The 24,411-nt window shown below is 35.7% G+C and overlaps 1 protein-coding gene across 1 annotated transcript; it reads right to left on the bottom strand.

The window, feature by feature from the left end:
* Positions 1–16,350: 16,350 nt before the first annotated feature.
* On the bottom strand, positions 16,351–21,701 carry LOC148938583 (uncharacterized). The gene is given in 3 exon segments (XM_089107683.1): positions 16,351–17,010; positions 17,013–18,784; positions 21,593–21,701. Coding segments are annotated over 3 exon segments (2,541 nt in total).
* Between the last annotated feature and the right edge of the window lie 2,710 nt (positions 21,702–24,411).

The following is a 24,411-nucleotide window of genomic DNA, read 5'->3' on the forward strand; positions in this document are numbered from 1 at the left end:
GGTGTTTGTGTTTTTGTGTGTGTGTGTGTGTCTTTGTCTCTGGGTGTCTGTGTGTGTCTGTGTGTGTCTGTGTGTGTGTGTGTGTGTGTGTGTGTGTGTGTGTGTGCTTTCCCCCTTCTCAAGCAACAATTTCCAAATGATTTATATGATTTGTTAACGGTCAAGGGCATTTATCCTTATGACCATTATTGTTCAATGTCGAGATTCGCCGAGGAATCTATTCCTCCAATTTAATCATTTTACGACAGTTTTCACGATCGTAGTTGCACCCCCGAGGACTACAGTTTTGCTCAAAACGTTTGGGCAGAGGGAGGGTGTAAAAATGGGCTTGACTACTGCAAGCTGTATTTGTCGAGTGACGTGTTAACCCTGTTAGACATTATGTGTAAAAATACGGATAAAATCTATGAGGAATTTAATCTCGATTTGGGTTATTATTTTTCTTCGCCTCATCTAGTGATGGACCTCATCCTGAAAATAAGTGAGGAAAAAAATGGGTTAATCACTGACACTGATCAGCATCTGTTCATAGAAAGGTCGATTAGGGGGGTTTTGTTTTTCACGGAGACCTTATCTTTGAAACTGATCCAACAGGAGAGAAGACGGGGACAAAATCGAATGCAGTTTTCCTCGTTATGAATTCTCTCTACCCCTCAGCCATGTCCCATTATGCACTACCTTGCGGTGACTATAAATGGCTCAATGACCCTCAAGCTCCCCATTTCCCCAACATTAACAGTGTTGAGGAGAATGGGCTGGTTGGATGGTGTTTTGAAATTGATGGAGAGATACCAGTCGAGCTTCACGATTCAGTAAAGGATTTTGTTTTCCCGCGCATCAATAGACCTGTGACTAAGGACTTTTTGAGTCCTCTCAATAGGCGTTTAGTCGAGGTGGACGGATTGCATTGAGCACCTTCAAAACAAAAACTTATTGCTGACCTTCTGCCGAAAAAAAAACATAGTTGTGCATCCAGTGTCTTTGAAGTGGTTTTTCATAAACTTGTTCAACGTAACAAAGGCCAGTAAAACACTCCATGTTCGTAAAAAACATTAGCTAAAAGTGAGTTTTGTCACTTTTGTTAGAAAATAATAAGCAGAACAGATGAAAGCTGAAAAAGAAATTTATAAACTCATTTTGAATTCGGCTTTCTGCAAAATGTGTGAGAGTGTTCGCAATAGGAATCGTTGTGACGTTGTGACCGATCCTGAACAATGTGCTCGAATTATTGCCAATCCCAATTACACTTCCTTTACAATCATTGGCCCGGACATGGTACTTTTGAATAGGTAAAAAAGACGCATTGTCTTGAATAAAAATATTGCTGCAGGCAGTGCTATCTTGGAGATCTCAAAAAAGCTCATATTGGAATTCTACTACAATGTGGCTAGGGTACAGTGGCCTGAAAAGGGGCAAGTAGAGGTCTGCTACGGTGACACGGATTCTCTACTGTTAAAAGTAAAAACATCAACTCTAATTGATGATTTGGCGCACGGTGAAATTATCAGTTCACGGATGGACTACACCAATTGGAGTGGTGGTCTTTACCCTGAGCTATTAAAACGTCGCGCGCCAAATCAGATTTTATTTTTAAAAAAAGAAACAGGACGCGACTTGATTTGTCTTGGCATATTTGTAGGTCCGAAGGTGTACTTTACACTGACACACGACGGGGAAATCAAGAAACGTTATAAAGTAGTACCCACGCGCTATGTGGATAAGAATTTCGACAAGGTCATTTATAGAAATTGTCTAACCAAAAATGCAATTCCACGAGGCAAATTGTTGGCAATTCGTTCCCACAACTACAGGAACTTTACTGTAAATGTAGAAAAAATAGCCATGAGTACCATTTCCGACAAGGTCTATGTTTGTCAAGATGGTGTGACCACTCTCCCCCTTGGACACTATTTAACTTCAGACCGGGCCGAATGTATTGCCCATAGGGAAAGGCTCGGTTTAAATAAAGTCCTGTAAATTATTTCCTAAAATACCTTTGGGGGGGCTCGCGGCCCGGGGGGAGGTGGCCACCGCCAGCGCGGGGGCGCATCGCTACCAAAGTTACCGTCACCAAAGCTATCTTTTTTTTACTTAGAGCAGATTTTTTTTTCAAGTGCTCTCTCTCTAATTTAATGTTTTTTTCTCTGTAAATAAACAAAAAGTGTTTTTTCTCAGTGTACCCATGTAAATGTTGTATTTATTATAAATAAATTTTAAAAAAAAGTGTTTTTTTTCAATGTATTGTTACTTTTTTATGTGTATATATAATAAAAGAAAAAATATGATTCTTTATTCGTCTTCTTGAAGAACAGAGTAGTAGGGAAAATTATTTAGTCATTAGACAATTAGGGTCTACAGTTAGTTGTCCAGGTGAACTGCTGAAAGGAACATTTATCAATTTAAAACACCATTCAGATCGTTTCTGTGTGGTCCCTCAATGTCGGGAAAAACAACACTCTTAACTAAAATAATTGAAAATTGTGATAAAATGTTTGTGGAAAAGCCGAAAAAAATCTTAAATTGCTATAGTATTTGGCAGGAGTCATACAACAGAATAAAAGTACTCGCTGCTGCCACCATGGGATCGGTGCAGATACAGTTTATACAGGGAATCGATGTTTTCAAAATTACTGAAACAAACGCTTGGTTGATTAGTGACAATATGGGCTACTCTATTGAACAATGGTCCCAGCAAATGCTGCAATTGTTCACTGTTCGCTCTCATCATGAACAGATTTCCGTTACTCTGGTTCTACACAATCTCTTTCATCAGAGCAAATGTATGCGAACACTTGTCTAATGGGGGGGTTTTCCTTTGAAAAGGTTCGTCAGCGGAGTTTGGTTAGTCAAGGCTAATTCTAATGGGAGGGTTTTCGAAACGACTAATTCTTATATCTTTTTTGAGAATTTCCGATTAATTTACCCAATGGGAAATTTAGTTAAACTCTTGGTTAGCGGTCCGCGAGTGGCTTACCTGAGTGGAGGCTGAACATCTAGAGTGGGGAGCTTAATGTAGGAGTACAGGTAGGGAGCTTATATTGATGGCCATACTGACTCGAAATCAGATTGATGAGTTTCAGTTTCCCTTAGGAGCGAGTGGAGCCACAAGGACTAACAAACTTGAGAAATATCAACACAAGAGAATAAAATAAAATAATAGTGCGTTTATTGTTACTTACATAGTAATAGCAGAGTTCTTGGTTGTATCAACAAATTAACAACACAGGTTTCCAATACAAATTGTACTGAGACGAAATATCTCAAAGTTAGTACACTTCAAAAGTTTGTTACAACACAATCATGATCAAAAAAATAGCTAGAAGACTGGTGTAAAACTCAAACTAAGACTCCAAATAGACTGAAAAAGGACTCGCGCAAAATTGTTAAGTCCTCACTATCTATACTCTGCAACTATGCCCGAGGTTACGTTTAGGCGTTGCTAGAAGTATATTTTCTCGGTCCTTATTTGCTGCGCTATTGTCCTACATTACTATTGGGCTGGCTTGCGCCAATGAACTACTTGGGTTTAATTACAGTTTATGACTTTTAAGATGCCACTCTGGAATTTTTCTAGCAACTAAAAATTCTACACTGAAATGTTTTGCTAACAGGTGTCGCTTAATTTATTACTTTTAAGATATCACTTTGGGATTTTTCGAACGATCGAAGTTTTGTATTGTAATATTTTCACAGCAGGGTGTCGCTTAATTTTCAGAGGACGTATATTTTATTTCTTTTTAAGTTGGTAATTGATAATAATATTTAATTTCACAAAAATAATAAGGTGTTAAAATTAGTATCCAGAACAATGCAAATAGCTTAAGCAAATATTTTACATCTCGAGTGACTACTTTTTTTTGCATTGTAAATCTTACTTTCTTGACAGTTTGGTATTTTCGAGTGCTTATTATTTGAACACAGGTGTTAATCACCTGTCGTGCAAGATTTGATCAAGCTAATATTTATTGGATACTTTGGAGACGGGGGGTCGGATTTACTTGTTGCATTTCCTGTGGGAAAGATTTTTTGTTAAATTAACTACGTTTATTTCAGTATTTTAAATTGAACGCTTGATATTTGTTTGATTTATAGGTTACTTGAATTTTTGGAATTCACATTCTTGGGTGATGTTATTTTACTGGGGTAACTTTAATTTGTGAATTTTGATGTATATTTTTTTGAGAATACATCCCATTACATATCATCCATCCCACTTTTAACGATGTCCTCATCGTTGTTACGCTCCTCCCAATTTAGAATTTTTTTTTTTTTTTTTTAAAGAATTTATTTTGTACTTATTACTTTAATTATCTCTTGTTTGGTAATATTAGTATATTTTCTTTTTTTTTTTTTTATATACTTGATTTATATAATATAATATAAATTTAAAAAAATAAATTTTAAATTTTATGTTATGCTAAATCGATTTGGCGAGTTGGCCAAGGCGTTTCTGCATTAGATTATTTGATTATATAGTAATTATTATTTCCTCCACCTAACACTAAGTTTACCTTCACCTGATACGATTATCTCATCACTGAAAATGGTACATTTTGCCTTTCTAATACTCGACTTTACTTTCACCTGACGCTAAAATGACACGATTAAATTTTTATTCCTTCACCTGATATGATAATACTTCTACTTAGTTTTAACTAATCCAAGTTCGGCATTGATACTTGCTTTATTACTTAACGTGATACATGTTTGCTACTTCCAATGCTAATTTATACTTCCACCTGACGTTAAGTAGGCACGATTATATTACTATCCCTTCACCTAATATTAAAATTCCTTTACCTGATGTTCTAATACTTCTATATGGCTCCAACTAGTTAAGTTCTGCTTTTGTAATTATTTTGTTATTTAACGCGAGTTCATGCTTCCACCAGACGCTATGTTGGTATGATGGGTATTTGACTTCAAAAAAGCATCTAGCTACGTCTAAAACATCTAACTGCATCTAAATTTTTAACACACTAAAATTAAAATAATTTGCAAGAAAAAGTTTGACACATTAATAGATTCTGATATTAATGTCTGATTGCAACACTGAGCTTATGTAATTTACACTGATTTTCATATTTTATAAAAAGCTCCTTATGTTCATTAAAATTATTAGCTAGATACATAAGATTTCACACTTACTTCATCATTCTACGTGTCTATATTACTCACATACGTTTTCACTCTTACTTTGGGCTTCCATTCAATTAATTACTGGATTGGCTAATTGTTCATGGTTTGTCTTCTTGGCGTTTTTTTTTCCTGTCACTCGTTCTTTGGAATAAGTGTTTATGTTGTTCGCAAGTATGACAGTATGCACAAAATTGTCCGTGCGTGGTTCATTACATCATATACGAGGGGTTGATGTTGTAGATTCGTTGAAATGTCTATTAGGTACATAACCCTTGGGGAATTGATTACATGAAATGGGTATCTTGGTCGCTAGCTGGGTATCTCTTCTTTGATACTGTGTCGCCGGGGAAAATCAATTACTCGTACAGTCTGTGTTTCCCGTAAATTTTTCACGCTCAATCCATTTTTCATTTGGACTATGGGCTGTGTTTCTATATTTAACGTTAACTATGGCACGATTGTAACTTGATTTAAGTGCCTTGGCTCGACGCATTGTCTTTGATTTTCAGTTCAATGATTCACAACTATTGATAGCTTAATATGGAGATGAAAACAACTGTTTGGTTCTCTTCTCTGAACACTTCATTTTGGGAAAAACTTTAGCACGTACAGTTTATGTTTCCCACAAAAATTGATTATGATTGGTTCTTCATCTCATGGAGGATGGTTTGGTTTTGTGACATCTAACAATAATTGAATAGTCAAAACTTAAACCTTTTGTCTTGTTTAACATATTGTCTCTAATATGGGGCTTAAGATACATAGTCCTTGAGGGATTGACTCTGGGTTTATACTTGATGTTTCAAACATTAAATCTTAAGGCCGTTGCCGTCTAAGGATTTGACGGTTATTTATAAAGTTTTACGACATGACTGGTCGAGGTGGTTCTTTATGTAATCATTGATTCAGGCATATCTGTATAGTGTCCTTGGTTGCCGATATTGCTTGAGATAAAATTACCTGGTACAAGGTTTTTGTGATTGGGACTGGTGATCAGGATATCGTCTTGAGATATTTCCTTGGTGAGTACTTGTCGGTGGTTGATGAATGATGAAAGTAGATGCTACTGGGTTGTATCCGTGTTGCATGCTGGTACACCATAATTAATCTGCACTGATTACTTTGCTTCCTAGAATATAAATATCTGGGCAGAATCATATGCTCTTTACAATTACATAAGTTAAAACATATATAACAACAACATACGGTTTTCATAATATTCTGCGTGGACAATTTTTGAAATAATAGTTATTATTAGTGGTACTAATAACATCAATTTAGTACAGGTACAGTTAAACACAACGCAAAAAAATAAGAGCAGATTTCATGCTTTCATGCATGTTGCCGCAATCATTAGATTATTATCATATAAATGAGGTACTCATCAGAAAAATGATTAGTGACTATGTGTATACACGTATATATGTGCATTTGGCACATATTCAATATTTAATACATTTTTTAAATATTATTCAACACTCATCTACTTTAACATTTACTTTTCTATTCTACTACTATTTGCGAGGTAGGCAATATGGTTTATATGAGAGGTCTTGATTTACTATACATTTACAAATCTTTATTGTCTATGCGTGTTCATACCGCTTAAGAAATATATTTTGCAGCTGTATGGACTTGCACAAAAAATTAAGTGAAAATTTGGGATTGGACATGGCACGAATGAGGACCTCTACTCCCATTCGCTCGATTATGTCCTCCCTTACTTTTTGCTTAAGTGTTATCAGGGAGTTCCGGGTTTAGGTTTTGCATTTCACTTGGCTCAATACAATCCTCCTCTGGGTTTTGTCTCCGTGGTCTCATAATTTTTCCATAACTTGAGTCAACAAAATTTTCATGGTTAGTGGAATCAATGAGCTTCAGCCTCGTGAACGACTAAATATTCCTTTAGAAGGAGCTGAAGACGCTCCACATCGGTTCCACGTATGTGATAATCTTCGGTCTCCTTGTGAATAGGAGAATTCATAATTCTCATGCAATATGACTATTTTGGGGGTAGTTCCCATGCTTAGGTATGATTCCCTTCCTTATGTCCTCTTGGGCCACTGCGTGAACAATGAAAATTATGATGGCCTTCGTTAATTGCACCTTCCTGTCTAATGCTAAAATTAATATGTGATAATTTATCTTGCAATGTAATCTATTCCTATTTTTTTTGTTTTATTCTTTAGGGTTTTGAATATAGATTGCATTATTATGCGAACAGCTAACATCGTTAGCCACATGGCTTCTACATATATTGAAGGTACTAATCCTTTCTCGCATTGTATTTTATTCCCAATTTTCCTGTTACGGATCGATATTTGGGTTTATTTGCCAATCGTATTCCGAAACTATACGATTTTTTTCGTCATATTTTCTTAAATCGTATTTGACGTTCCATTTTTTTTTTCGCGAAGACTTCTTCCCTTTATTTATTCACAATGATAATTGCCGCTAAGTATATGACATTCTCTTTGGCATGTTTAATGCATATGAACTCTGTGTCAATAATTGCCTTGGCCTTTTCTTTATTTGGTCCTTTCAGAACATTTCAGAACAATGGCCAAAAGAAGGTAGTTTTTATTGACTTTTGTCTAGTTAACTTTTTCAAGATTGGTTATAGTCATGGTACACTCTAGGTCGAAGTCAAACTACTTTTTCACCGGCATTTCCTCAATACATCGGTTACTAATTCGTTCGACCATAACTTACTTAAAGCTCCATGTTAACCAATGATGAATATTTACTTTGTGTGGAAAAAACAAGGCAACTTTTGGATGAAGTTGAACTACTTATTCACCGGTGCCACCTTGCACCTGGCTATTTGTGTGTTCGAACATAATATCATCCCTAAAGTTCCGTACTCTAGTTTAACGACTTTGCGGTCGCCTTATAGTCTTAAAAGTATAGGTACTTTCGAGAAACTACCTTTTTTTCAATATATTTATAATTTATTAGACCTTGTGATATTTACACTAATTCGCAGTTCCATAAATATTAACACAGTACTGGTTTATAATGCATTTATTGACACTAATAGATTTTCATGGTTATAACACTTCGGGTAATATTATAGGGTTCTTTCATCATTCATTTTAACAAGGTTATTTATATATACAGTTTCTCCCACTGAGGTTGGGTTTTAATTTCAATATGGGTGCATCATCCGGCAGTGCCGCCTTTGAATTTGGAGATTTAGGCATATCTAGACGTCGATAATCTTCTCATGAAGAAACATTTGGGCTGAGAAATTGTATTTCAAATACTATGTCATTTTTACCGTTTTCAGGTATGCTTAGGTACATTAAATACACTAAAAGTTGGTTTGGGAGGTGCAGGCCTTCGAGAGTAGCGGTTATGTCATTCCTTCGCATATTCTGACGAATGACTTTCCGGCACAGCTGAGATAATGACAATGGGTCATTTATTATCTTTACTACAGAGAAACTTAAATTTACGTGCGACTGGCAACAGCATAATTGCTCACGCACGATTAAGTCTAACCCAGGGACTATTTTTCTCCCAAAATTTTCATCTTGGAAGAAATTCAGGGTTATTTTCTTTATGTCTTTATAATCTCTTGGGGTAACCTGGAAAATTGCGGATCCCATTGAAGGATTTATCGGATTTAGATATGTATTATTTACACAATTGACGTATAAGATTTTAGGAAAGTTTTCACCTTCTAACATATGTCCTTGGTCTATTAATATGGAGAGAAACTTAATGGTCCAAATTGTAGTCATATTAGTATCATCTTGATCGTACCAAATATTGTCGGCAATATATTTAGACAATGAGCGAAACTTTGTTCCTGGGATATGTTGCACTAAGATTCTGAAGGCCAGATTGGCACTTCGTCTAATGTGCTCCAGTGTTCGTGTTAGCGCGCGTGCGCTAAAATTATGGAACACTAGGCTTGCCGTTAATCTTAGGATTATTCTTGGTTCCAACATAGTTTTTTGAGATTTTAGAAGATAGTATAGTTTTGGACAATCAAGATTTTCTACTGCTTTAATAAGTTCCTCTTCTTTCATTAAATTGTCAATATGTCCCCATTCCCTTAACGGAGCATTAATATTGCCTACACTATGTCTTTTCTTAAGGCTCCATAAGATTACATTTTCACGTCTACGATTATTCAATTGTTGATTGCTTGGGTATCTCATCATGTTTACGTTTTTTTTGATTATTCTACTAGATTTTAGGCTAATATAAGCAACATACCGTATGGTTGCGTGTTCCGGCGTTTCTCTTAACACGTGGTTGAAGGTTACTTACACACCGTATCTGGAAATGTGTTCTTATGTAAAATTTATCAGTAATTGTGAAATAAATTAACTTAATGTAAAAATGGTTAAGGCATAATAATAGATTAGTTAGGTGCCTTTAATTTGGTGATATTTGTTATTATTTTTAGCTGTTTTAGTTGGTTCCTCTAATTTATGGTATTTAACTTTCACTGGTGTCATTGGGTTTCCTTCCTGTGTGAGTTGATCTTCGTAGTAAATACCTCGGCACGGTGCCTTAATACGAAACTAAACTACTCGAGTCCCAGCACTGCGTCAACGCATTCCCACGCATCGGGATTTCTGTCCATTTTTATTCCATATTCTCGTATGGTCACTTGAGTTACCACATTTTCAAATTTTGGGGGTTAGGTAGGGTAATTTTTGTGGGTCGCATAATTAATTTTAATATTTTTTGCATTCTTTCTTCTGTTCTAGATGTACTTCGCAAGAGATATCCCGACTCTGCACACTTCCCCCAAACAATCGACAGGAAAAGCATACAGAGTGAAAGCATTCCCCACGTATCAGGCTTCGTCTCTTTTTTCACTTCATATTCTTTCACGGTCACTCGTCGTCACATTATTTTCCTATGGTAGGGATGATTTGGGGTAATTCTTGCGGGTCACTTTTTATAGAGAGGTTTGTTGATTTTCTCGTTAGAGTCCCAGAGCCAAGTCTAATGACCAATGGAATATAACACACCATAGGTCACAACAGTTGACCAACGGGTCCCCATGTTTTAGGGTAGTTTTTTCCAACTTCAAACCGTAATGTTTCATTATGTGATGACCAATTTTTGTAACTGAATAGTCGTTCCTCATAAGAGAGCTAGGGCCAAATGGAAACGGGATGTTATGTAGACACCATCCATCGTCTCCACTTTGCCACGGCTTCCCACGACTGGGGGGGCCTGTTCACTTGTCACATTTCCTTGTTCGTTATTTGCTTTTTGTATTTCCTTTGTTATCTGAGACAGATTTGAGCAAGCATGCAGGGCACCGTCTGTAGTCGTTTGCAACAGTGGTAGCAACGTCTTGTTGTGCAATCAAGTCTCATATCCATGTAACTTTTTTGACAGAGGATGGAAGTCAAGTGATTGCATGGTGGGATAATGGACACCATGCTAATCCTTGGCTCTAACCTCGCATGGTTGGGGGTTTATCCATCTTCATTATCGTATACTATATAGATATTTAAATTCTTGCTCTTATTCCATTTCTAGAGCACTTCATGGGGTTGATTGCTGACTATTTTATTTTGCTTTTATGAATTAGAACTGCCATGTATATTGAGCTTTTATTGATTGCCGAAAGAGAAAAAAAAATTTTGTTACATTCGAAGTGCAAGGGATGTTACTACTGATTCTTCGGCTAAAATTATGCCTCGCTTTGTTTAAGTGTGATTTTTTTTTTTTTAAATAAAAGAAAAAAAAATTTTTTTTTTTTTTTTTTACCGTACGAAGTACATGAGGTCTTACTACTGGGTTTTTTTTTTTTGCCAAAAGTATCCTTTACATGGTCCGAGTGGGTTTTCGAGTTTGAAAAGTTAAGGAAAGGACTGTATTATATTAAAGTTTAGCATACTTAAATTATTGCGATATCTGTCGATCGGCTTGAGGGAATTCTAAAGTTTTCTATTAGAACTTGCTGTGGCATTCGATTTCTATAATTGTTGAACCCTCATTTATAGCAAGATTTTTCTTAAGTAATTTATGATTAACGAGGCAAATTTTTCCTTTTTAACAATCTTTTTTTTTTTAAATATCCATAGTTTCAATTAATTTCGTTAAGGCCCTCTTTTTTGAAAATATAGACTTATTTTTTAATGTATTCAAAATTCAGCTAGTAGGCTATAACGTTTTTTTTTCTTTTCGTTTATTTAGATATTTTATTTAGCCGTGACGCGACTAAAGTATTACTTTCCTCGGTTTTGTATATTATTAGTTAATGGGAGTTAAGTGAGTTGAAGTGTAACTTTAATTTCAAGTTGTCGAATCATTCTTCTCCTGTGGCGGAGTGAACGCCACTGAATATCGTGTTCTAAATTGATTCCCAAATATACAGCCTTTGAAGCCTTATCATCAAGTAAATTTTAGCTGAATAATCCTCACAAACAAGGATGCTGATTTGGGAGTCAAAATTCAGTACATAGCCCGTCAACAACACACTAGCCTATAATGCTTTTCACATCTCTACCACGTGGCGTTATTACTTGAGAGTTTCGTCGTTTGTCATAGGCCATATGAACTTAATTCCTTTATAATTCTCAAATGAAAATTAAAATATATTCGTTGATGCTATATTTTGATGCCACTAAGTTGCCGCACAACTGAGGGGGGGGGGGCTCAGAAATTGTGATTGGGACGTAACGCCGTAACCTTGAGTAGGTTACCCTTCTGTAAGGGCTTGATTCGGGGAGAAAGTTTGAGAATTTATCTTTGTTAATTTAAGGTGTTCGAAGTGTACGTTCGAACAAAGGGCTAAATTACCTCACAGGTGTTGTAGTCTATTTTATGGCTTCTGCTTTCACTTAATTGCCTTAGAAATTACTCTTCAGTTATTCATCCTTCGTATAAATGTCTGTTTTGTTCTATCAATTTTAGTTAAGCACATGCTCACTAGTGAGTGCACATTTTTTTGAATTCTTAAATACCGTGCTTTTTACAAGGCTTAAATTTTGTGAATAATATGTGATTTACCATGTCATATTATTTATTGGGGAAATTAAGGATTAACTGGGACCTGTGGTCGCAACTGGCTTATAAGATTAGTAGAAATTATTAAATACTATCTTGTGATATGAGTATTTATGACTAATCGTCAATTTTTGGAAGGATTTTCTTCCTTTCGCGTTAATTGGTTATTTTTTGTAATTCTTTACGTCTGAATTATTTTGGTTATTAGAGTATTTCGACAGACCTATGTTAGTTTAATTTTACTCTACTTGCGTGGTTCATTTGTATGCTTTAATTCGATTTAAGGTAAAATTTGTTGAACTTAATGCTGCAAATTGTTACGGTTTTTGGTGGTTATATTATTCTCTGCCTATCGGCTGTAAGCGTTCTACGGCTTTTACTAATTATTGCAAAACTAAGGTGTTATTTAGCTCTTTTTAGTTACGATTTTAATTTAAGGTACAACAATTATCTATTAGGGAAACATATTCTTTATAGTTGGCAATCAAAAACAGAAGTAGATCAACGCGCGGTTTTTTTTTTGTCTTAATTCTAGTTAAATTTTGATTTCTTGGTACGATATTTTGGAATTTTGGTAATAATTTAACATAATTCGGCTTCATGGAAGGTTTTTTTTTCTTTAACGTTTGTCGCTCTTGATCAGAGGATATGTTAATTAATATTTAATTATGCCAATAAAGAAATTAATTTAATCTAATATGCTAGTTTAAAAACATGGGCGGGGCCACCAAAAATACTTTTTAATGTTTGGTTTTTTTTTTTTTTTTACATATTTATTGGGCGTGTTTTTTTTTTCGAAAGGATTAAACTGGCGTGGGGGTTTTACTCGTAATTGTGGATATATCTCCTATTAAGGATTATATCGCATTTCTGTAAGTTGAAATGTCTGCGTCAAAATTAATATTTTAAGTTCTGCAATTTTGACTTATTTTTACGTTTTATAGAGTTTTTATATAGGACTTATTTTTACATTTTTCTTGCAAACTAGTTTTTACGTTTTTTAAGGTTACTATAATTTTCGTTTTTGCAATTTTCTCGCAACTAATTTCCTTTATTCGTTTAGGTTTCGGAACGGAACTGTGTATTATTTTACTAATTTTCTATTATGCCAGACCACTCTATGAACAATATATACGACCAAATATATATAATTAAGGATATATCATTGATATCAATTTTTGATAGCAAGCTATATTTTTTTTTTTCATTTTTTCATCTTTATCAGGCCTAATTTTTTTTCTGCTGCGGGGGTCTTGATATTTGAGGAACATTTTGGTATGGTAAGCTAATTCTTAGTTTTTAGGCGAAAAGACTATTAATTGTAGGTGTGCAATTAACTCTGAGTACACGATATCACACGGGTCAAATATTTTTTTGTTAATGAAAAGATGAAAAGTGAAGGCGATTTAACTCGAGGACACTATGCTTATGTGATTTGACCATACTAAATCTTAAATCATAAATCTTAGTGGTTTAAACTACGTTTGGAAATTACGGGCTTTGATTATTATTGCAACTTATCGTGTCGATGCTTTACATGGGGTCAATTGAATTGTACACGCGATTATTGACATCTGAGGTAAATTAGTATCATTTTTCTTGAAGAATCACAACGTCATTTTTCCTTTCAAATTTCGGGAAATTGGTTTGTGAATTTTTTAAATTTAGGAAAGGATTTGAAGGAATAGTAAGGACTGCCTATGTTGTTCTGATTGATTAATAACTCTTTGTCTACAACAATTAAAATTTGCACTAATATTTAAGGGAAAATTAGCGTATTTCCTAACCTTTGGGTTGGAGTGGAGGCCGACTAGTACGCATGGTGCACGTTAGGGTAACTAAATTTTTTTGTATTAACTTGTTGGTACGTACATTTTTGAGGTAAAACAAGCGAAAACACACGGGGGTAAGGCTGTGGATGGCCAAATTTCGCCGTTTTGGCTTTTGTAATTTTTGGAATGCATTGGAGTTTGTGGTCTTGTTCGGAGGAACACGTAAGCGAGTACATCAATTTACCATTATTGTTTTTTTGAATTATTTTCGATTGGTTAATTTTTCGCAGAATTTTCAGTTAATATAATGACTGAGGCCTGCTTCTGTTATTTGGATTGACAGCGGCCCTATATCTACAATTTGGTTAATTATCGTATGCTTATTTGCAGGTAAATCATGCCTTGTGTTGTTACTCTCTTACATATATATATATATATATATATATATATATATGTACACATATAACTATCTAGAAACCATGATAAGCTAGCTTATTATGTTGCCGCTAATTACCTGTTTTCCTAATTGTTTCTTAGCTGGGTGATTAATACAATAATAACTCGCATGTATACTTTTTTGACTTAATATTTTAAGTTGTTTGGTATTTCATAGCCTTTACGGCAAGTTTGGGTTGTGGTTATTTCCGGTCATCTTTTTTTTTGATTAAATTTAGTATATTTTGGAGTTCCGTATTTGATTATGTTGTTGGCATGATGATTAAAAATAAATATTCCACAAACTTGAATTTGAGAGGGCATAGAATCTATTGAAGCGCCGATCCGAATACTTTTTTTTGAATTAAATGTAATTTTTTGGGATTTAGTGGTCTGGGGATATGGATTGATAGACGGCCGAACCTAGGACACGGATTTGATCCTCGTGCCCTGAAGTAAATCTCCTCATTAAGCGATCCATTGTGATCGTCTAGCTTCCTACTCTGGGGGGGGTATCCGAAATTCTGTTTAACTATTCCTTAGTAATATAAGGATGGTTATCCATTGCATTTTCTTTTTTTTTTTTTTTACCATTGAATTTGTAATCTGCAGTTATTTATCTATTTATTTTTTAAAGAAATACTATGTTCTGTCTAGCAGAAACATAATTATCTATTTTAACGAGTTTTCGCTAGAATATTGGGTTATTTACTACTTTTTTGTCGCTAAACATCACATCCTATAAAATGTAGTTATTTTAATGTATTAGAAGGGGATTTTGACGAAAAAGAATTTTTTACCTCTTTTTGTTTTTGTTTAGCTCGATTTATTCTCTTGTCCGGCATTTCTTAGTTTTCTGCGGCTTCTGGCGATGGTTGGGTTCTGGGTGTTCCTTGTTGTTCATAGATTTCTGAGGGATCTTTGCCCGTAATAACATTTTCTTGGGCGTCAGGGTACTGGGTCTTTGTGATTATATTGTTATTAGTTGGAGGATTCAGTTGATTTGTTTCCAATTAGGGTTTTGTGTGGTGATGACGAGCTTGATTTGGAATTGCAAAATATACGGGTTGGGATGGTCCTTCGTCGCAATTGTTAGTAAGCAGATTTTCCAAGTGGGGGCAGAGGGGTAGGTTAACTTCAACAGTAAAATATGTTGCAACCATTTTTTCTAGGTTTGAGCAGAAATCTCTCTGTTTCTGTATTTCCTCGGTAACTTCGACATGGTTCTCTTTTAGCTGTTTCTCTAAGCTGTCTTGTTGCAGATGTATTATTTCTTTCTGTGCTTTTAAGTGATCGTATTTATGCTGCAATTCTAGTACCTTTGTTCTCTGGGGCGTTAGGAGTTCTTGTATTGCCATCGTCGCGGACAGGATGGTACTGCTCTTATAATCTTGTACTTTTTTTCCAATTTCCTGCAATTTATCGTACAATATTTGTAATTTTAGAATCTGGTCGGGATAATTATATCCTTCGACAATTGCGGTGTCACTAATTGATTCCATTTCATTCTGGATTTTGGTGATTTGTTCTTTCACCTCCATAAATTGGGCCTCTATTAATTTGTCTATTTGCTTAGTAATTAGGATCTCATTTATCTTCTTGTTCATTTTTTCTTGGGAGGCCTTAACTTCGCTAAGCGATTTAAGTACGGTTTCTATCATATTTTCAATTTTCGATTTTTCCGTTATTAATTCGGCCGATGGCACTAGGAGTTTTGCTCGTACTTGAAATAGCTGATCCATACTTGCTCTGTCAGTAACGGGGTTGCACTGGGTATTTTTCGTACGGAGGGGGGGGGGCTTGAACAATTCTTGTTCTTCTTCTATCTTCGGGGTTCTTTACCAGGTCGAGGTTTAGGTTATCTGGAAAAATTAACCATTGACTTATTTCGAACTTTTATGGGCATCACAATAGAAGTTGCCCATATTTTTTGGTTTTAATTTTTTTTTTTTTTTTTTTAAACTGCTAATTATGATTTAATATTACCTTATAATTTTTTTTTTTGGGGTAACTGCTACTAGACGTATTTAAATTTTTCCGGCCTCTTGCTAATTCTGCCAGATTTCGTGGTAACCTCCTGTTCGCCTTCTTGTTTTTTATTCTTTTTTGATTTTCCCATAGAGATCAGATCAAATTTCTTATACTGTTTTAGTAGGTATTTTTGACCTTTTAATTTTGCGGCTTTGGCATGGGCCGCGGCAGAAGCCGGTTTTTGTTGTGGTGCGTTCTGTGGGTAGTCAGGGTCTGATTCATCGTCGGACTCATTAGAGCTAGTATCTGAGGATTCATTATTTGGTCTTTCGGGGGCGGTCCTTTGCGATTGAGGGGTATCTCCTGCCCTTGCTTCATATATCTCATCTGTTCTAGAGGTTGAGGGCTTATTTTCTATTTCCTCACGCTGAGGTCCTGTCTCGGGGGAGTTAAAAGATTCCTGGGAACTCTGGGAGGAGTCAAATACTTTTGAAGAATGTCTCCATTGCTTGAATGCCATATTTTCCGGGGGGTGTGGTGTATTACGTAGCATGGTCTGTTTCCAGGAATAAGGTTCCTTGGGTTTTACTTTGGATACCGTTATGTGATGGTATTGTCCCAAGTTTTCATCTTCAGTGTGTTCCTGTGTCCATGGCAAAGTACTTTGCCTTGTTTTTATGGGATAGTTGATAATGTCCATAGCCTCTCAGGTTTTTTTGTATTTTTATCACTGGGTGGAGTCTTCCTCCTTTTTGTACCGGGGGTTTCCATGGCTCTGTTTAGTTCCTCCTGTAATGACAGGGGTCTTTCTATTGGGGTTGCTGGGGATACCATGTCATCAGGAAACCTTTTGGGGGGACATGGAGTTGAAATTCTATCGGGAAAAAATTGGGTTTTTGGCGACAGCGTATAGTCCAACTCTTGCTCTGAGCTTTCTGTGGATGAGCTCTCTGGGCTTTTTGGGGTTCTTGCAGGCATGGGTATTAGGGGTTTTCTTTTAGGGATGACTAGATTTTTCATGGCCAAAAATTCTTCAAAATCTTCCTCCTCGCTATTATTTTCAAAATAGTTTTGTTTGAAATTAAAGGGTTTTAGTTCGGATAGCCTGGACCTAGGGAATTGATTTTCCGCGTTTGATGAATCTGAAAATGGGGGTTCGGGTGCCCACTTAACGGGGTATTTGTCACCTTTCATACGGCTTACGTGCGCTTTGTATGTTCTTCCGTTTTCTGGATTTATCATTTTAAAAGTAAAATCGTTGTCATATTTTTTGATTATTCTGTAGGGTCCTGAATATTTATTGGAAAGTTTTTTGCCTTCCAGTTTAGCTTCATTTTTCAAATAGACACTGTCGCCTACCTTAAAATTTATATTTCCTTTGATTTTGGATTCATTTTTCAACTCTTGATTCATTTTACATTTTTCTAACTCTTGTCTAACTATTTTATAGGTTCTTCTCAACTTATTTATAAAGTCTTGCTTATAGTCCTCCGTACTATTGTAATATTGTCTTGATTCTATAATTTCTTGATAGGGTATTTCATAATCGCGTCCGAATAAAAGAAAAAATGGACTTTCTTTAGTTGTTTCCGAGTATGCCGTATTAATTACATTAGTCAAGTAAGGTAGATATTGATCCCAATCGTTTCGGTTGTCCTTTGAATAAATACTTAAAACGTTGGAAAATATTTTGTGCCTATTTTCAATTTTTCCATTAGCTTGGGGGTGGTAGGGGGAGGTTACTAGTTTTTCTATTTTAAGGAAACTCATTAAATCCTTTGTTACTTTAGAAACGAAGTTAGATCCATTGTCGCTAATGACCCGTTGAGGAACGCCAAACTCTAAAAATATTTTTGCTAGGGCTTTACTAGTGGCATATGCGCCTTGATTTTTCAATGCTTTGGCAAAAGTGAAGCCGGTAAAATGGTCTATTACTGAGAGGATGCAAGTATGACCTCTATTAGAAACAGGTAGTCCTCCACTTGTACCAAAAAGGTCAAATGAAACGATGTCGAAAGGGAACCTTGCCCCTGGCACTCTTCCCAAGGGGGGATTTGGGTACGTTTGAGGATTTTTTCTTAAGTTGCATGCTTCACATTTACTTATAAAATCTTTGAGTTTTGTCAATGCCGAGGGGGCATAAAAGTATTGTTTTAACTTGTGAAATGTTTTGGTTATTCCTAAGTGTCCGCCTGTTTCCGAATGGAAGTACTCGAAGGCAGGTCTTATTAAGTTTTGGGGCAGCACTGGGATTATTAAGGTTTGGTTTCTATTCGTCTCGCCTGTTACTATCCGGCAAAGGATTTCTTCGTCAAAATCATAATAATAATTGTCTATTTCCCGTCTTAGGGCTTTGAACTTATTAGGGAGATTATCTGAATTTACAAAGTAGTTAATCAGGGTCAAACATATTTCATCCTTAACTTGGTTTCTTTTAATATTGGCTAGGGATAAGGGACTTACTTGTGGTCCTTTTTCTTCTGTAAGGATTTATGGTATATTCTTCTTTTGTTTTTGTTTACTGGGATTAATGGCATTTATCTGTTTAGTTTCATTATCTGAAGAGTTATTCTCAGGGTATCTACTTAGGTAATCACAAGGGGCATTCTGTTTACCGGTCACGTGTTCAAATTCGTAATCCAGATCCTGGATTTTCATTATCCATCGCGCTAAAATTCCAGTTGGATTCTTGAATGTGCTTAGGTACTGTAAGCTTTTTTGGTCCGAGCGCAACTTAAATTTTCGATCTACTAAATAATGTCTGAATTTATCTAAGTGGTAAATTATAGATAGTAATTCCAATTGCGTTGCTTAATAACTACTTTCGCCTTTGGTTAGAGTTCTGCTTTAAGAGCATATGACTGTCTCTATATATCGTGGGGGGTCCTGTTGGGGATTTGGGTTGTTTTCCACGAGGATTATTTGGGAAAGGATTGCACCGATACCTAGACCTGAAGCATCGGTGGTAACCACGAATGTACTTTTTTCAAAGTCTGGTAACTCTAATTTTGGTTCAGAAGTAAGAGCTTTCTTGAGAGTGTCCAAAGAAGTTTGAGCTTCTTGAGGCCACGTACCGTTTTGGGAATTCCCTTTAGTTAGGTCTGTTAGGGGTTTTGCGATTTAGGCGTAGTTACGTATAAATTTTCTAAAATAACTGGTTAAACCAATAATGCCTCTTAATTGTTTCATAGTTTTTGGCGGCTTAAGATTCTCTACACATTTTATCTTCTCAGGGTCCGGTGATATTTGACCTTGGGTCACTATCATTCCCAATAATTTTATTTCGGATTGAAACAAATTTACTTTTTCCGGTCTACATTTCAGGTTACCCTCTCTGAATTTTTCGAAAACTTTGGTTAATGTGTTTAAATGGTCCTCTGGTGTTTCTCCCACACAAATAACATCATCCACAAAATGGATAATATTTTCTATACCTCGCAATAAGTGTAACAGAGGTCTACATAATGCACTTGAGCTGGTTTTTAGTCCAAAGGGTACTCTCAAATATTCATAAGAACCACATTCTGTCGTTGAAAAAGGCCGTTTTATAGACGTCATCATCCGCTATCTTAACTTGGTGATAACCCTGCGTGAGGTCAAGAGATGTAAAAATTTTATTTTTGGTTGAAATGCAATCCAGGATTTCATCAATTCGGGGTAGAGGAAATTTGTCACTTACTACTTGCTTATTTAAGGCTCTATAACCTACTACAAGCCTAAGGTCCTTGTTCTTTTTTGGTACTAGTATAACGGGGGCTGAATACGGGCTTATACTCGGCCGTATAAAATTATTTCTTTCTAACTCGCGGATTTTATTTTTTAACCAGACTTTGTAGGGATGGGGAATGCGATAGGGTTGTTTAGCTATAGGTAACCCTGTGGTTTGGATAGAGTGTTGATAAGATGGTATCAACCCGATGTCTTCCTCACATGTAGAAAAAATATCTCTAAAGTTCCAAAGCAATTCACATAATTTTTCCTTTAGTTGCGTATCTCGAATATGATCTAATTTAAATTTTTCAAAAAATTGGGGTTTTGTTAGGGGGTACCTATTCTTTGGATTGTTATTTCCAATGTTATTAACTAAGCTTTCCCTGGAGTCTCTCCATTTGTTTAGCTCATGCTCAGAAATAACCTGTATTTCCACGAGACATGTTCCTTTTTTCAATGTAATCATATCGTTTTCATGCGTGTTAGTTAACCAAATAAAACCTTCGCCTTTTTCGTATGAAATGATCTGTTCTTCACAAAACAGATTTTCTGGAATTTCTTTGCACGGGGATGCAAACCAGATTTCAGAATTGTCATTTACAGGGGTGACCATTTGAGAGATTTGTACTCTTTGCATAGTATTTGGGGGGATTTTTGTTTTACGTACTGCGAACCCATAATATTTCTCTTCCGTGTTATTTTCTATTAAATTAAGATTGGCGCTTGCTTGCGTCAGGTCTTCCCCTTTCGAGGTTGATTGTAGGGGTGATTCCAAGTCTTTTTCCTTTACAATAGTGTTTGGATTTATTATTTCAGTCCACAATTCAGCTATTTTCTTTATCTCTTTTTGTCTATACTCCTGCATTTCTCCTATTTTTTTTTTTACTGACTCGATCCATTTGTTGTTTGATTTTTTTTCTCGTCTGCTCCATTGATTTTGATTTTCGATCCGTTTGCTTGTTTGAGTTCCCACGGGACGAGAAATGGGGGGGAATGAAGCGACATGGGGTACAAAGGATTTGATTCTATTCACTGTTGCTTCCCCTCTCTCCACGCGTGGGAGAATTGGGTTGTGTGGATACACGAGTCAGTTATTTTCTATATATAATAACACCTTATTAGATTTTAAAAAATTATCACCAAATATCGCTTCGTATGGGAAATTTTTGCAGATTATGAAGTTTGTAGGGAAGATCTTATTATCTTTTATCACGTTTAGGCATACGGAGCCTATAGCTTCCAGCCTATGCCCCGTGACACTAGTTAAATTGTGAGTATTGAAATTTTTCCGTCGCTTAATACATACTGGGAGTATATTAAATATATTCGCGTTTATTATGTTAACCGATGCACCCGAATCTATTAACGCTTTGAAGTTAATGCTTGCGACACTAAAATTATTCAATATAGGTAGCGTATCATCATTATCACTAAAAGAAGGTACAATTACTGGATGGGACCTATAAGAAATATTGGCCTCCAGGGTCCCAGTTAATTTTCTTGGGGGCCTTATTCGTTTCCCTGTGCGCTTATTTGATAAGTCGGGGTTTGATACTGGGGTTCGGTGGGAATTTCACCCTCCGCTTCACTAGCACGTGAAATTCCCAGTTGATTGACATTTGATTGTCTTGCTTGCCACGTATTATTGCGTGGGTTAAAGTTTCTCGTGCCGACATCTCGCGGCATTTGTTCGTTTCGTATTGATGAAAAGTTTCTTTCATTTCACGTCGTAAAAAAATTTCCTCTGTAGTCGGTTGTGTTTCTGTTGAATCTAGTTGTATACACAGTTCGTGAATTGAATTGGTACATGTTTTGTCGCATATTTGGCTTGGGGACCCGATAATTACTTTATCAGTTGGGGGAAGGATTTATATAGGTTTGGGGATTCGTAGATTGGGAAGGATTCGTTGGATTTGTACACACGAATCCTTGTTGTTACGAGTTGTGATATAAGGGTAGACGTGGGGGATTATTTCTATAATGTCCTGCCCCATTTGCATTTGAGTTTGTTCTCCTGAACAAACGGTTATCACAATTGGGGGTTACTGGTGTGAGGTTATTTCTAGTGCGGCATTCTCTGGCAATATGTCCTTGTTTATTACATGCATAGCATATAATTGGAGGGTTTTGTACGTAGTTTGTTGTATTCGTGGGTACAAAACGTACTATTCTTTGTCTCGTAGGGGTTGGGGATCTATTTTGGTTTGTTTTGGGTGAGTTGTCTCTTGGAAGGAAATTTGGAAAAATTGCTCGTGATCGTCCCGGAGTTGAATTTTCTACATTATTTATTCTTGATTTTTTGTAGTTTGCCACAATTGAGTCAATTTCTATCATTCTCTCCACTTCCTGGACTGCTAGGTCTAAAGTTTGGATATTTTTTGATATCAACATTCGGTACAGTTTGGGGCTTAATCCTTGCATGAAAGCATTTAGTACGATTTTATCGTATAAGGGACCAAACTCTTTTCCGTACTTGGCCTCAATGGATACCATTACTTTGTGCAGGTATTCTCTAACATTTTGTGTTTCGTCGAAACAAACTGTACCATGCTTTAATTTGTGTGTTGAACTGGTTTCAACAAATCTTTCTCGGAATGCTTTTAGTAATTTTTCTATTGAGTTTATAAGAAGATTGTTATCTTCCCCTATCGTATTTTCCATTTGTTTTAGAAAAGTTAGTGCTTGCCCCTGAAGTCTCATTAGCAACATGCTTACTAATGATTTCAAGTCTGTTTGAGTTACCTCTACAAATTGATTTAATTGGATAATAAATTCATCCACATCTGAGTCTCCGTTTTATGGGGGTAGTAATTTTGATATTTCAACTGTTTTGGCGATAAGTTTTTGCTTTAATAATTGTGCGTTTTGATATAACGACATATTGTCTTTCTTTTTTTTTTGGGTTAAAATTCGAGACTTGTTTTTAATTGTTTGATATTATTTAAAATTTTTATTTTTTTAATTACATGTTTTCTTTTTTGTACTATTTCACGATTATTTGGACCTAAAAAAAAATTTTGCAATTGAAAAAAGGTAAAAGAAATTACACTTTAATGCATGCAAAGAGAGAAAAAAAAAATTTCCTTGTCGGTAATATTTCTCAACGATTTTCCTGTTTTTGTTTTTGATGTTGTCATTGTGTTTGTGCTCCTTTGAAAAGGCTGCGCCAAGTCTAATGGGGGGGTTTTCTTTTGAAAAGGTTCGACGGTGGATTGTGGTTAATTAAGGCGAAATCTTATGGGGTGGTTTTTAAAACGAACTAATTCCCGTACCTTTTTTGAGATTTTCCGATTAAACTATCCAATGGGAAATTTAGTTAAGCTCTTGGTTAGCGGTCCGCGAGTGGCTTATCTGAGTGGAGGCTGAACATCTAGAGTGGGGAGCTTAATGTAGGAGTACAGGTAGGGAGCTTATATTGATGGCCATACTGACTCGAAATCAGATTGATGAGTTTCAGTTTCTCTTAGGAGCGAGTGGAGCCACAAGGACTAACAAGCTTGAGAAATATCAACACAAGAGAATAAAATAAAATAATAGTGCGTTTATTGTTACTTACATAGTTATCGTAGAGTTCTTGGTTGTATCAACAAATTAACAACACAGGTTTCCAATACAAATTGTTCTGAGACGAAATATCTCAAAGTTTGTACACTTCAAAAGTTTGTTACAGCACGATCATGATAAAAAGAATAGCTAGAAGACTCGTGTAAAACTCAAACTAAGACTCAAAATAGACTGTAAAAGACTCATAGTAGACTGGCGCAAAATTGTTAAGTTCTCACTATCTATCCTCTGCAACTATGCCGGAGGTTACGTTTAGGCGTTGCTAAGAGTATATTTTTTCAGTCCTTATTGGCTGCGCTATTGTCCTACATTACTATTGGACTGGCTTGCACCAATGAGCTACTTGGGTTTAATTACATTTTATGACTTTTTAGATGCCACTTTTTAATTCTTCTAGCAACTATAAATTACACGCTTCAAGGTTTTGCTAACTGGTGTATATTAATTTATTACTTTTAATCTATCACTTTTTGATTTTTTTCAGAAGATCGAATTTCTACATTGTAACATCTTACCAGCAGGGGGTCGCTTAATTTTAATAAGACGTCTATTTTATTTCTTTTTAAATTGTTAAGTTATAATACAATTTAATTGCAATAATATACTCGGGTGTTAAAATTATTATAAAGGAAAAATCAAATATTATAATCAAATATTTTAAAACTCGAGTGACTACTTTTTTTGCATTGTAAATCTTACTGTCTTGACAGTTTGATATTTTCGAGCGCTTAATATTTGAACACAGGTGTTATCGCCTGCCGTGTAAGATTTGGTCAAGCTAATATTTATTGGATACTTTGGGGACGGGGGGTCAGATTTACTTGTTGCATTT

The sequence above is a fragment of the Artemia sp. Qi Xiang Cuo genome, unplaced genomic scaffold (assembly GCF_049724085.1).
Source record: "Artemia sp. Qi Xiang Cuo unplaced genomic scaffold, ASM4972408v1 HiC_scaffold_3100, whole genome shotgun sequence".
Classification (NCBI taxonomy): Eukaryota; Metazoa; Arthropoda; class Branchiopoda; order Anostraca; family Artemiidae; genus Artemia; species Artemia sp. Qi Xiang Cuo.